A 13,386-nucleotide genomic window follows, 5' to 3' on the forward strand; every position below is an offset into this window, starting at 1 on the left:
GTGTTGAAATACTAACAATTGAAAAACAACCTCTTGGAGGGCTTTTGGGAACCATCTCACACCCCTCCTATTGCTGGGCCAGCAGATAGTCAACAGATAATTGAGCAAAACCTGCTAACCAAGCGCTTATTATTTGACAAACTGTTCCCTAGATGGATGGCATTAATTCATTTTCTTGTCATTTTTAGTTTATTGCTGTAGGGGAACCAAACCCACACATTTGTATTCCAATTACCTTGGCCAGTTGCCAAAGCCAGTAGGGAATATAAAGGGGAGCCTTCCCTTCTCCCACCAGACGAGCACTCCTGGTCTCATCTTTGTTCTTCTCTTCATCTCAGCATCACTCACTCTCCTTTAGCCATCATGAGCAGGCTCTCTATCCAGAGATCCCAAAGTGGGAGCTACAGCAGTGGTTCTGCCATTTTGCCTGGCAGGGGCCGGAGAGTGGCTGGAAGCTCCTCTGTTGTGAGATTCGGAAGCTCTTCTAGAGGCAGAGGGGCTGGCTCCAGCAGTCAGAGCCTCATCAACCTCGGGGGGAAAAAGAGCATCCTTTCCAGTGTGGCAGGTGGAGGCCTTGGCCAAGGAAGCCTGGGATATGGAGGCTACACAGTAGGAGGCTTTGGAAGTGGACGTTTTGGTGGTGGTTTTGGAGCAGGTGGCTTTGGTGGTCTGGGTGGTGGGCCCTTTGGCCCCAATGCCTGCCCTGGTGGGATCCACGAAGTGGTCACCAACCAGAGCTTGTTGGAGCCTCTGAATGTGAAGATAGACCCTGAGGTCCAACAGGTCAAGACCCAGGAGCGGGAGCAGCTCAAGGTCCTTAATAACCAGTTTGCTACCTTCATCGATAAGGTAAGTCCCAGCATCTAACATTCAGAGAGGCAAGAAAAAACTATTTCAAAGTCCTATAGAGAGTGAATTTCCTAAACTTTCAGAGGTTATCTATCCAGTCTGTTTCACTGGCTTTCAACAGGAAAGCATCTAAAGGTTTTTAGATATAAGGATAGAGGGCTCACTCTGTCCATACAATTCTCCAACATGAAGGAGATGTCACAGCTTTCCAAGATAACTTGTCCTGGGGAAAGGGGGGTGGGAGGTCTCAACTTTGACAGGAAATCAAGTCCTTCTCAACATCGAGCCTTGATTTCCTCCTGATTCAGTATGAGGGTAGCAACATCTCCTTTTAGTTCTCTCTGAGTGATGTCACCCAGCGATGAAGAAGATATTTTTCATAGAAGAATCTTTGAGACTCCTCAGGGGGCTTACTTAGAATCAGACTCCCATGGGCTTCATGTGGATTTAAATCCGTAGAGGCCATTATTATGAGTGTGTCAGCATGTTGGTCCTTCCAGATTGGAGTCAAGGAATTGGAATAGGAAGTAGTGTTGACAGCAAATAGAGAAGAAGGGGAATTGGGGAAGGTGGGCCATTGTAGGTGACATGGTCAGTTGACTTGAAATTTTATGCCAGGTTGGTCAATTTCACTGGATTTAGAAGATCGTGACTTCAGATAGAAAAGTGGAGCTTTCTAATTGATTGGTTAATCTATTTTTAAATGAATCTAGAAATCTTTAATCTTACCTATTCATACTTTCTACATAGCACAGCATTTGCCTATAGTTACATAACTAAGGTATGAACCAAAAGCTCATTGCATTATATCAAGTTATCATAAAAGGTCCTTTTTTCTCAGCCTTTTCTCAGTCTTCCTCTCCTGATCTTTAGACTGGGTTCTAGTGTGGACAATATGGGCAGTAGTGATGTATGCCTATAATCCCTCCTACTGGAGAATGCTGAGGTTGGGTGGATCTCTTGACCTCTGAGCTGCAGCAAGGATAAAGTTGTTTGGATGTACACACAAAATTCTATACAAATATAGCCTTAGGAAGAGAAAAATGTAGTAGGGCAAAGCTTCAACACTTATCAATAGTCAGATTGGGCCTTGAGTGACTGAGTACTTCTAGGCTGGATTAGCTTTAGAGAACCAGTCACAAAAATAAAAAAAGGAAAGAAAGCAAGGAAGTCAAGAAATAGGGAAGGAAGAAAGAAAAAGCAAGGAAGGAAGGAAAAAAAGAAGGAAGATATGAGCAAGACTTCCTCTATGAATTCAGGTTCAAACATTTTAATAAAGAATTCTTTCTGAATTAAAATAGGTAAAAAGAATCTATTCAGTGGTGGTCATCTATTTTCTTTTCTTTTTTTTTTTAAACCCTCACCTTCCATCTTGGAGTCAATACTGTGTCTTGGCTCATAGGTGGAAGAGTGGTAAGGGTGGGCAATGGGGGTCAAGTGACTTTCCCAGGGTCACACAGCTGGGAAGTGTCTGAGGCCAAATTTGAACCTAGGACCTCCCATCTCTAGGCCTGGCTCTCAATCCAGTGAGCTACCCAGCTGTCCCTGGTCATCTATTTTCTGTTGATTAGCAGAACTTAATTAGACTGCTACCCAGGCAACAGACAGACAACCTGTCCTCAGAACCTTTTTAGCTTGCTGGTATGGTTGGACCAGAGCTTATGTTTCTTTGGAGTGGCATTATTGAATCATACTCTCAACAATGGAAGGAATCTTGGAGTTCATATCTTCTACAAGTTGTCATCCAGACTTCAATAAACCTAGGTCCCTTTCACCCTGAGATAAAATATTAGATAAATTGAAAGGGTAGAGTCAATTGGGAAATCCTCCCTGAAACAGTGGGAAGGATGAGGAATTCTGAGGAATACTTAGGACAGCCTGTGAGTGTATTGCTACAGGGCCCCCTTAAATAGGGAGGGAGCATGAGTTGTGCAAGTTTACGAAGGCTCCCTTTGATTATGAGATGATTAAGTCTTTTTTTTCCCCTAGCACCAAAGGAATGTCATATAAGAGCCTGAAGAGAAAATTCTGCCTTAGGGAAATTTAAGGGTGGTGAAAATCAGTGGAGGGATGGGCAACTTTTGTTGAATGCCTATTGTGGGTAGAGCTTTGGACAATATAGAGAAAAAGAAAGAAAGAAAGAAAGAAAGAAAGAAAGAAAGAAAGAAAGAAGGAAGAAAAGAAAGAAAGAAAGAAAGAAGGAAGGAAGAAAAGAAAGAAAAAAAAGAAGGAAGGAAGGAAGGAAGGAAGGAAGGAAGGAAAAGAAAGACCCTCTGAAGGTTCCAGTGTTCCCTGCTCTGAGGTGGTCCTTGTTGCCTCCAGAATGGATTTGTTTCCCTGATTTCAGGTGAGGTTCCTGGAGCAGCAGAACCAGGTGCTGCAGACCAAGTGGGATCTACTTCAGCAGCTGAATGTCAGCACCCGCCCAACCAATCTGGACCCAGTCTTTGAAACCTACATCAGCCTCTTGCGGGGACAGGTGGACAATCTCAAGTCCCAGAAGAACCAACAAGACTTGGAACTGAAGACCACTCAGGACTCAGTGGAAGACTTCAAGAAGAAGTAAGTAGGGCTCATGGGGGTGGAATGCTGTCTTATTTACTCTACTGCTATGTAGGGTAGAAGGTTTTAATATCTTTGTCTTTCCCAAATATCCACCTGTGCCAGGGCCCTGTAAAGGAAGTCCATGGTTTTGTTTCAGTTTGATGAACTGTCACCATCAAACAGCTGCTCTTGTTGCCCTGATGTAGCGAAGAAAAATCACTTGTCTATAGTGACTTTTTATATAATAATAAGGGTTTTATCACATGTCACTAGGGCAGACAGGGTGGTACAGTAGAAAGAGCTCTGCCTCTGGTGTCAGAGGACTGTGTTCAAATTGTGCCTATCTGGAGTTGGGCAGGTCACTTGCTTGCACTTGCAGGTCACTTTATCTATAAAGGGAGGGAGTTGGACTAGATGGCCTTGGAGGTGCTTCTAGATCAGGAGTTTATAACTTTTTTTTGTGTTTTGGATCCTCTTGAATATTGGGGGATGCCTTTGTTTCTTTTCAGAATAATACTTTTTAATTCATTAGATTTCAAAGGAAATGAATTATATTACCTATATTATCTATATATCTCCATTTCTATTCATCCATCCATCTATCCATCTATCTATCTATCTGTCTATCTTTTATCTTCAAGTTCCCAGATCCTAGGTTTGCTGTAGAGACCAAGATCATTTAAGCACAGAGGCATTTAGTAATTGGGACATTTCTGGTGAAAATAGCCTTATAGAATTGGTCATCATGGCATGTGGTGGTCACTTATTTATCTCCTCAATTTTACCAGGTATGAAACAGAAATCAACGCCCGTACAAATGCTGAGAATGACTTTGTGGTGCTCAAGAAGGTGAGTAGAGCTGACTCTTCTTCCAGGAGCCGAGGAAACAGGCACCATTTCCCAAATCTTGGCAAGCTATAGCTCCTCACTCAATGAGCCTTAATTTTTCCATTTGTGAATAATTATAATCCCCAGTTACCTCTCAGGTCTATGTGATATGGAGCTCAGTAAAGCCTACAGTAATCATGTTAACGATAATTAGTTAGTTCTTGGGTTTCTGCACTGAAAATTATTGGCAGTAAATCCTGCAAATCCAACTTCTTGTTGACATAATGTTGTTGTGAGGAAAGCATCCCATAATGTAGGCTATTAATTACTCTTTCCTCCTTTGATTTTGATATTCTTGATAACTGTTGACTTTTGCTGCATGGGATAGGGCTGGTGGGGAAGACCTTTTAAACCAAAATGTGGTTTATCGTTTTTTGTTGAGAAGGCAACTTGGTGGCATAGTGGATAGAGTGCCAGAGTTGGAATCAGGCCTCAGACACTTAGTGGCTCTGTGACCATGGGCAAGACATTTGATCCTGCTTGCCTCCATTTCCTCATCTGTAAAATGGAAAAGAGAGAGAAATGTCAAACCACTCCAGTATCTTTGCCAAGAACCCATATGGGGTCATTTCAGTTGAACACAACTGAAATGACTGAAGAACTGAACAATGGTTTAGTGCTTGAGGCTAATAGTAAGCTGAGACAGAGAACAGCTCAGCAGTAATCTGAGAGGTACTATCACCCACTCTCAGCATGGATCAGGGAAAAGGAAGAAGTTAAGTCAAAGAGTGGTGGAATCTGGATGGCTTTTGAATTCTCAGAGAATCAGTGTTAGGGCTGGAAAAGATTTCAGAGATTATCTAGTCTCTCTCTGTCTCTCTCTTTCTCTGTCTTCTCTCTGTCTCTCTCTCTCTCTCTCTCTCTGTCTCTCTCTCATTTTACACATGAAGAACCCTGGGAAGACTTGTCCAAAGTCACATAACATCCAGAATTGGGATTTGAACTCAGGCCTTCTGGGATCCTGAGCCAATTCTTCCCACTGAGGCTGCTCCTCTTGGGGTGAATTCCCAGACCAACAGGCATACATGTACTTAAAACACAACCAGAGACATTTGAGATAGTCTTCCCTAGCCTGATCTTTTGGTATTTGCCCTCTGTTTTATTTCAGGATGTGGATTCTGCCTACATGGTTAAAGTTGATCTCAGCACCAGAACCAACAGCGTGCAGCAAGAAATCGATTTCCTCACAGTCTTGTATGAGACGGTAAGTTTAGGGTCTGCCTCCCTCAATCTAGGAGATCCTGGGGCCTTTGGGAAGCAGAGACAAGGGAGAGAAGTTCTCAGGAGGGAAGCATCTCTGGGTTGGTCTCTAAATTTGTGAGTGGAATTGGGAGGAAGAAGTGGTTCTGGGAACCTCAGGAATAAGAAGAGTCAGAGAAGGAGTCTCCAAAGACCAATCCAAAGTCTCTCTTATAGGAACTGGCCCAAGTGCAGAAAACTGTCAGTGACACCAATGTGATCCTTTCCATGGATAACAATCGCACCCTGAACCTGGATGGCATCCTGGATGAGATCAGGAGTCAGTATGATGACATTATCCAGAAGGGAAAGACGGAAGCTGACGCCTTGTACCAGGCCAAGGTGAGTGAGGGAACCAAGGCACAATCTGGTCTATAGAAGAATCAGCATTTAAAAAAACCCATTTCTGGGAAGGAGTGCAAGAGGGAGAGGGATATTTTATCAGAACTCTTGGGAAATTTGTCCAGTGGAGCCCAGCATCCCAAGGCTTTGTCTGGTCTACCATGGAGAGGTTATTTCATTTGGAAGGCAGGCCACCAAGAGAACTCTGAGAGGCATATGGATGGTTCTACCAGCCTCAAATGACTCTCCACTTTCCACTGACTGAATTACCTCTCTGTGGTCAGTGATTTTGACCCAGTCAGCTTCAGGCTCTCCTTTAGGGCAGATGAGTATCTGGGAGGCTTGGCCACTGCTCAAGGAGACCTTGTTGTAGAAGTATGTGAAGAGATGGACTGGCCACCTGGGAAGGGCTGCCATCATCTATTCTAGACAATCTCCCTCTACTTTGCTTTTGCCTCTGATATTTCTCCTTAATTCTAGTACGAAGAGCTTCAGGTTACTGCAGGAAAACATGGTGATGATGTCAAGGTACTCAAGGCCGAGATCAGCGAGCTGAACCGAGTCATTCAGAGACTACGGGCAGAAATCGACCGGGTCAAGAAACAGGTAGGGGCTGTGGTGTGACTCTGCGGGCAAAGTCTCCGTGCCCATCTATGGCTTCCAAGTCAATGAATGAACTTTCTGTCCCCATGTGCAAAACTCTACTAGGTGCTGGCCATGAAGGGAAGGAGAAGGGCTCAGGGTAGAGGGATGGGGTTCTGAGAGAGCTCCAGAACAAGGAAGCCTTGGTCTCTGCCCTTGGGAAATTGGTGACATGGGCCCAGTAAAGGAGATGTGAATAAGTTATGAGAATTAATCACCATGAGAAGGTAGTGAGGTGTTAAAGAGAAAAAGAAATAGAGAAGGAGTAAGAGGCCAATAGAATTTTCAAGCTGAAAGGAGGAAAGAAAGGAAATAAAAAAAGGAGGGAAAAAGGGAAAGAAGGAAAGAAGGAAGGAAGGAAGGGAAGAAAGAGGAAGGAAGGAAACAAATATTGATTAAGTAGCTGCTGTGTATCAGACAGTATGCTAAGGGATTTACAAATTTTTTGTCATTCAGTTCTCCCAACAACCCTAGGAGGTAGGTGCTATAATTATCTTCATTTTGTAGATGAGGGAACTGAGGCTGAGAAAGGTTAAATAGCTTGCTCAAGGTGGCACAGAGAGCACTTGGAGGTAGGAGTTGAACTACAAGTCCAATGCTCTATCTGCTATGTCACCTAGTTACCTCCAAAGGGCTGGATTCAAATCTCAGCTATGCTGCTGACTGCCATTTTGACATTGGGTCAGTCACCTAATGTGTTGGGGGCTCATTTTCCTCATCTGTCAAAGCAGGAGGCTGGAATAGATAGACAAGACTCTTGGCAGCTCTCAATCCCACGATCCTAGTTCACTGAAGAGCTTCTGTAGGCGAGTAGCCAACATGACATGGGCTCCATTGACTCACTTCACTCTACCCTCTGCAGAGTGCTGCTGTGCAGGAGTCCATCCTGGAGGCTGAGCAGAAGGGTGAGAAAACAGTCAAAGATGCCCAGAACAAACTGGCCCATCTGGAGGATGCCCTGCACCAGGCCAGGGAATATCTCACTCGATTGCTTCGGGACTACCAGGAGCTGTTGACTGTCAAGTTGGCCCTGGATGTGGAGATTGCTACCTACAGGAAGCTGCTGGAGGGAGAAGAGAGCAGGTGAGCGCAGGGAGATGGGGACCATCCTGACTGCTCCTACTCTTGAGTGGAACTGAGCCATGAGGCCTGAGAGTTTCAGAGCTGAGAAGGACCTCAGACGTTATCTAGTTCAATTCCAGCCTGCTACAACCTCCCTGACAAAAGGCTATCCAGCTTCTGGCTGGAAGCATTCCAGGATGGGGAATTCACTACCAATGTGTCTCCTTGCTATTTTAGTCACCTCATATTATTCTTGTTGTTTGGTTGAGTAGTCATGCTTGACTCTTCCTGATCCTGTTTGGGGTTTTCTTGACAAAGATACTAGAGTGGTTTTCCATTCCCTCCTCCAAGTCATTTTGCAGATGAGGGAAATAGGGTTAAGTGACTTGCACAGGGTCACACAATTGGGAAGTGTCTGAGGCCAGATTTGAACTCAGGTCTTCCTGACTTTGGGTCTAACACTATGCACTGTTCCATCTAGCCACCCTTTCATATTATTAGGAAGGGTTTTTTCTCTTTCCATTTCTAGAATGGAGCCAACGTTAGCCTCTTGTGAGTATAAGACATACCAACATTTTATGACTCATCGACAATGATTGATCCTTAAATACTGTCAGTTTAGGGCCCATGTCCAATATAATCACACCTTTCTAGAGACTTCTTGGGGATTTCTGAATATAGAGATCTCTTGCTTTTTCTCCCTTAGCAAATAACCCCCTCAATTTTGTGTTAGGATTTCCTTTCTGTGGAAGAAGAGAGTGCGAATCATTCATTGTCCATTTGGCCCTGCTCATTTTGGACCTAGTCGGGTTCTCCTTGGAGCTCGGCTTTTGGTAACTTGACATTAAGAAAGGACAAAGAAAAGGGTGATGGTGGTGGGGGGAGATCTCAAGGACTGAAGTGGAGTTGCAATCAGGCTGATTTAGAGCTGCAAAGAGTAGTCTGGACCCTTTGGCAGAAACAGTTTAGAAGGCTATGGGGCAAGGAGCTGACTCATTGCCCTTCTTTTTTAATTCATTATGTGCAGCCTGATCTAAAAAGTAATTAAGGCAAATTCAACTGAGCGGGAAGAGTATCTCTAATGGCTAATTGTGGGTGCCATTAACAATCTGGTAGCTTCCCATTTTACCTAAGTATTCTTGCTGATGAAGTCCTTAGCTCTTAGCCAGGAAAGAAGTGATTCCGTGCTGCTCAATGAGTTCCCGTGTTAAACTTTTATGCCTCCTAATGTTGGTGTCCTGGGGCCAGTCACTCACTGGGGGAGACCCAAGGAAGGACAAAGTGGCCATGAAGATCAGGGCAATGGTGGGAGCTAAGGAGAAACTATCTGGGAAGCAACAACCAGGAGATGAGGCTGAGAGTGACCACCCGTAGAACTCATCACCCTGGCTTAGAGGCATGGTGGAATTCTCAGACACAGCAGGGATTACTGAAACCTGGAATTCTTTTCCAAGCCTCCCTTGGAAGGGCTATTGATAGTCATGCTTCTTCTTTCTCTTTCTCCCAGGATCTCTGGAGAGGTCTCCAGCACTGTGAGCTACTGTAAGTTATTTGGAGATGGGGTGGGGGTTTGGGGGAAGAATTCTGTTGAGCTCCTAACTCTCTTTGTCTGGGATGGGGACTTTCTTCTTTTTTGTATACAAAGATATGGTACTGGGCAAAATCTAGGGGTAGAGGACATGTAGTCTCTGCCGTTGGGGCAAGCTGCCCAGGGCACAGGTGAGATGGGAGGTGGTTGGGGGAGAAGAATGAGAGATGTCTTAAAGCCTCAGATGAGAAGTAGGGATTTGGTCAAGAGCCCAGGTAGCTTTGTGAGGGACAGACAGACAGAGACAGAGAGACAAAGAGAAACAGAGAGAAGCAAGGCTAGCTTTATTCTTGAAGGATATGATTCTTGATGCTTGTGTAAGATGGCGAGGGACCTTTCATGGAGTTCCTCAGGGTCTTGACCTTCTTTTCTATCTCTGTATAGCTGTGGTTACCAGCAGCATCTCATCAAGTGGGGCAGCATCAACAAGCCTTGGTTTTGGGGGCAAGAGTTCTGGAGATGGAAGCAGCAGATCCAGCTCTGGAGTTGACTATAGCTCTGGCACCAGATCTGGCTCTACTCGTGCTACTTTTGGATCTGCAGGCACAAGCTCTGGATCTGGAGCCCAGGAATCTGGCTCTAGGAAGACCCAGGGCTACAGCTCAGGGCAGGGAAGCCAGGAAGGCTCTTATACCCGAGTGAAGTTCTAAAGTCCTGGCTCAGATTTCTGGTATCTTCAGGCTTTTTGAGATGTGATTTCCCCAATGCTGGCCTCTGATTCGTCCTTTGGCATTCTGAATCGCAAGCAGATCTCCTTTCTCTATCCTTCCTTCTCAGTGGAACTGGGAAGGCAGGAGGATCCCCTCATGGTGTTCTTTATTCAACGTTTGCCTCCCTTCCTACTTGGTCCCTCTTATTCTTCCTTTCCCATCCCTTAGCATTCTACCATTGTCCATTTTCTATCAGACTTCTGAAAGAAGTCTGTTTTCCCCTTTCTCCTTTCCCTTCTTTCCTGGTGCTAAACAAGGGGCACAATTGCAAGCCAATTAATGGCAGGTCTTGATTATCTGCCACAGTGAAAGGAATGGTGGCTCCAAATACCATGTCAATTGGATGACATTATTCTGTTGTTTGATGGCAGGGTCTGATTTCCTGCTCAGGGAGATTTCCTATCTCTGAGCACATTTCAGACAAGAGAGAACAGATAAAGTCCTGGAGTATCCTGAATGGCAGATGATTTTTGTCCAGAATGCAAGCCTTTTCTACAAAAAGTATGACCTATATTTGAATCATCGAGACCATTATTTGAAGATAATACCTTGTTGCTTATGCTTTTGTGCCTTGTTTTAAAGTCTTGAATGTTCTCCCTCCCCCTCCTCCATGTCATATCAATAAACTTCATGGGAAAAAAGTCATGTTGTGTCTAAATATTCTTCATGCTCACCAGAAAAACGGTCTGCAAGCTTCCCTAATCACATACCCCATTCTAACTTCTCCAACCAAGATGGAACATATATCTCTTCCTTATCAATTAAGAGAGGACCTTCTATCAATCAGAGGAAAAATAACTCACACTTATGGGTTGCTTTCTGGTATACAAGACACCTTTGTCACAACAATTCTGGGAGGCAGTTTGGTGCATAAATCAGTTTACAGATCAGAAAACTTCAATAGGTCAAGTGACTTGCCCAAAGTTACACATCTATCAAGTCTCAGAACCAAACCTTCTGATTCTAGATCTATCTCTCATGGATGATGCCACTCATTTCTGGTTCAAGTTCAGTTTCAGTCATTTTGTGGTCATTTGCAACTGACTTTTCACAGAGGAGAGGACACAGCTGGTGTGGACTCCAGCCAAGAGTTATAAAGGAACATCCTAACTCATCAGGATACTCTAGGACCATTATATTAGATAAAACAGTCTGGCTTTTGTTGAGTAAGCCAGACTGTTACTGTATTCTATATAAAGAGAAGGTGGTTAATAAGTGCTCTCAACTAAAGTTGCTCTGGTTCACAAAGCTAAAAGGGGTCTGAAGGTTTTTCTGGAAAGGTGGCAGCTTAGACGGAGCAAATCTTAAAACCTCTGCACCCTTACACACTGAGATAGAAAACAATGAGCTTTGAGAAGAAAGAGGACCAAATCTAATAGTGGGACAGAGCAGGGGGAACCCTACTGCAGCACAACTAAAGAGGTACACCAAGAAAAAGGCTTCAATTATTGAACTGTAGGGTCTGAGGGCATAGAAGGGGAATCCCAGGATTCCAGGACACCTTACCCACGTGCTGTGCGGAGTCTCCAGTGCCCAGGAAATCTCAGGGCCTGTGGGTGCACCGGTTGGGAGAGAGGGCCTTGCTGGCATCGGACTCGGGGAGTCAAACACAGGCACTGGAGAGGTGACTAGAGGAGAAAAAACAGAGAAACACAGCAAAAACGCCCAGAAGATGGTGGCTTCGAGAGAGCCAAACCTCAGACTGCAGACAGATTGGCTTCCTCATACCAAGATAGAGAATGCAGGGCTTCAAGAGGAAAGAAAACCAGATCAAACACAGTGGACAGCATAGGGGCACCCCACTGCTAGAACACTCCTTCTTGTCCACCCACTTTTTTTGTTTGTTTGTTGGTTTTTTTTCCCTCCCCTCAAGGTTTTAGCCTCAGAGCAGATTAAGCAGTAAGATTAATCCAAGCAATACAGGATTAATCCCAACAATTGGACAGACAAGAAATCTTCAGGGGGCAGAGAAAGTAACTGCAAACCTCCATTGCCAGCTGAGGGAAGATCTTTCATCAAAGATCATTAAAGACATCTACTCAAACTAGCAGAACAAGGAAGGGAAAAAATATGAGTAAGCAACAGAAAAAGAGAAAAGAAATGACAATTGACAGCTTCTTTCAAGGAAGAGAAAAGAGAGCAAATGAAACAGAAATAGAAGAAGAGGAAGTAGTTCCAGTGCACTGGACACAGGTTTTGGAAGATCTCAAAATTAAATTAATTCAAGAATTTAAAACTCAATTAAGTCAAGAATTTCAGGAACTCAAAAAGCAATCAAGAGAGGCTGAAGACAATTTGAAAAAGGAAATAAATGAACTAAAACAAGAAAATAAAGTCTTAAAAGCCAGAATTGGCCAAGTTCAAAATGAAGCAAAGAAGGCAAAAGACGATCTTCAAAGAAAATCAGACCAGAAAGAGAAGTATGACCAAAAGCCAGTGATGAAATTCAGTCTTTAAAAAACAGAACTCAACAACTAGAAGCAAATGACTTCACAAGGCAGCAATAATATATTAAACAAAATTAAAAAATGAAAAATTTGAGGAGAATATGAAATACCTCATTGATTGAACCAAAGACCTGGAGAACAGAGCTAGAAGAGACAACTTAAGATTATTGGTTTACCAGAACATCATGATAAAAGAAAAAGTTTAGATAGCATTTTACAAGAAATTATCAGAGAAAATTGCCCAGAAATTCTTGAACAAGAGGGAAAAGTGGAAATTGACAGGATCCACAGATCACCTCTTAAATTTAATCCACAACTGACAACTTCCAGGAATATTATAGCCAAATTTAAAAACTACCAGACCAAGGGAAAAAAATATTACAAGCTGCTAAAAAGAAGTCATTCAGATATCATGGAACCTCAGTTAGGATAACACAGGATCTGGCTGCATCTACATTGAAGTAATGGAAGGCATGGAACACAATATTCCAGAAAGCAAGAGAACTGGGTCTACAACCAAGAATCAACTATCTAGCAAAACTAACTAAATTATTGCAGGGGAAAGTATGGTCATTCAATAAAATTGAGGACTTCCAAACATTCATCAAGAAAAAAACAGACTTAAACAGAAAGTTTGCTGCCCAAACCCAGAACTCAAGAGAATCAACATAAGGTAATTAAGAGAATGGGGGGGGGGGGGATAAAAAAATTCTTTTCTTTAAGGGACAGAACAAGTTCAATCAATTTATATCCCAAGAAGAAAAGAATGTATTGGAAAATATTAAAAATTGCTATTACCAACAGGGTAACTAGAAGAAGTTTACATAGAGGGAACAGGGACAAACTGTATAGGATGGAATGTCAAGTGATATATATATATATATATATATATATATACATATATATATATGTATATATATATATGTATATATATATATATGTATGTATGTAGGTAGGTAGGTAGGTACGTAAAAATATATACAAAACTGGGGGGGAAGAAGATAATAATAAGAAAAATAGGAAAACAAACACAAAGGAATAAATTTATATTCCATAAAGAAGCGAGTGGGACCAA

The 13,386-nt window shown here is 43.1% G+C and overlaps 1 protein-coding gene across 1 annotated transcript; it reads left to right on the forward strand.

Annotated features, from left to right (window-relative positions):
• The first annotated feature begins 363 nt into the window (after nucleotides 1-363).
• Nucleotides 364-9,804, forward strand: LOC123250510 (keratin, type II cytoskeletal 1-like). The gene is made up of 9 exons (XM_044679616.1): nucleotides 364-849; nucleotides 3,197-3,411; nucleotides 4,182-4,242; nucleotides 5,390-5,485; nucleotides 5,698-5,862; nucleotides 6,343-6,468; nucleotides 7,367-7,587; nucleotides 9,074-9,108; nucleotides 9,539-9,804. The coding sequence occupies exons 1-9, from the start codon at nucleotides 364-366 to the stop codon at nucleotides 9,802-9,804; spliced, it is 1,671 nt and encodes a 556-aa protein (XP_044535551.1).
• Nucleotides 9,805-13,386: the final 3,582 nt, after the last annotated feature.

The sequence above is a fragment of the Gracilinanus agilis genome, chromosome 5, assembly GCF_016433145.1.
Source record: "Gracilinanus agilis isolate LMUSP501 chromosome 5, AgileGrace, whole genome shotgun sequence".
NCBI classification, from domain to species: domain Eukaryota; kingdom Metazoa; phylum Chordata; class Mammalia; order Didelphimorphia; family Didelphidae; genus Gracilinanus; species Gracilinanus agilis.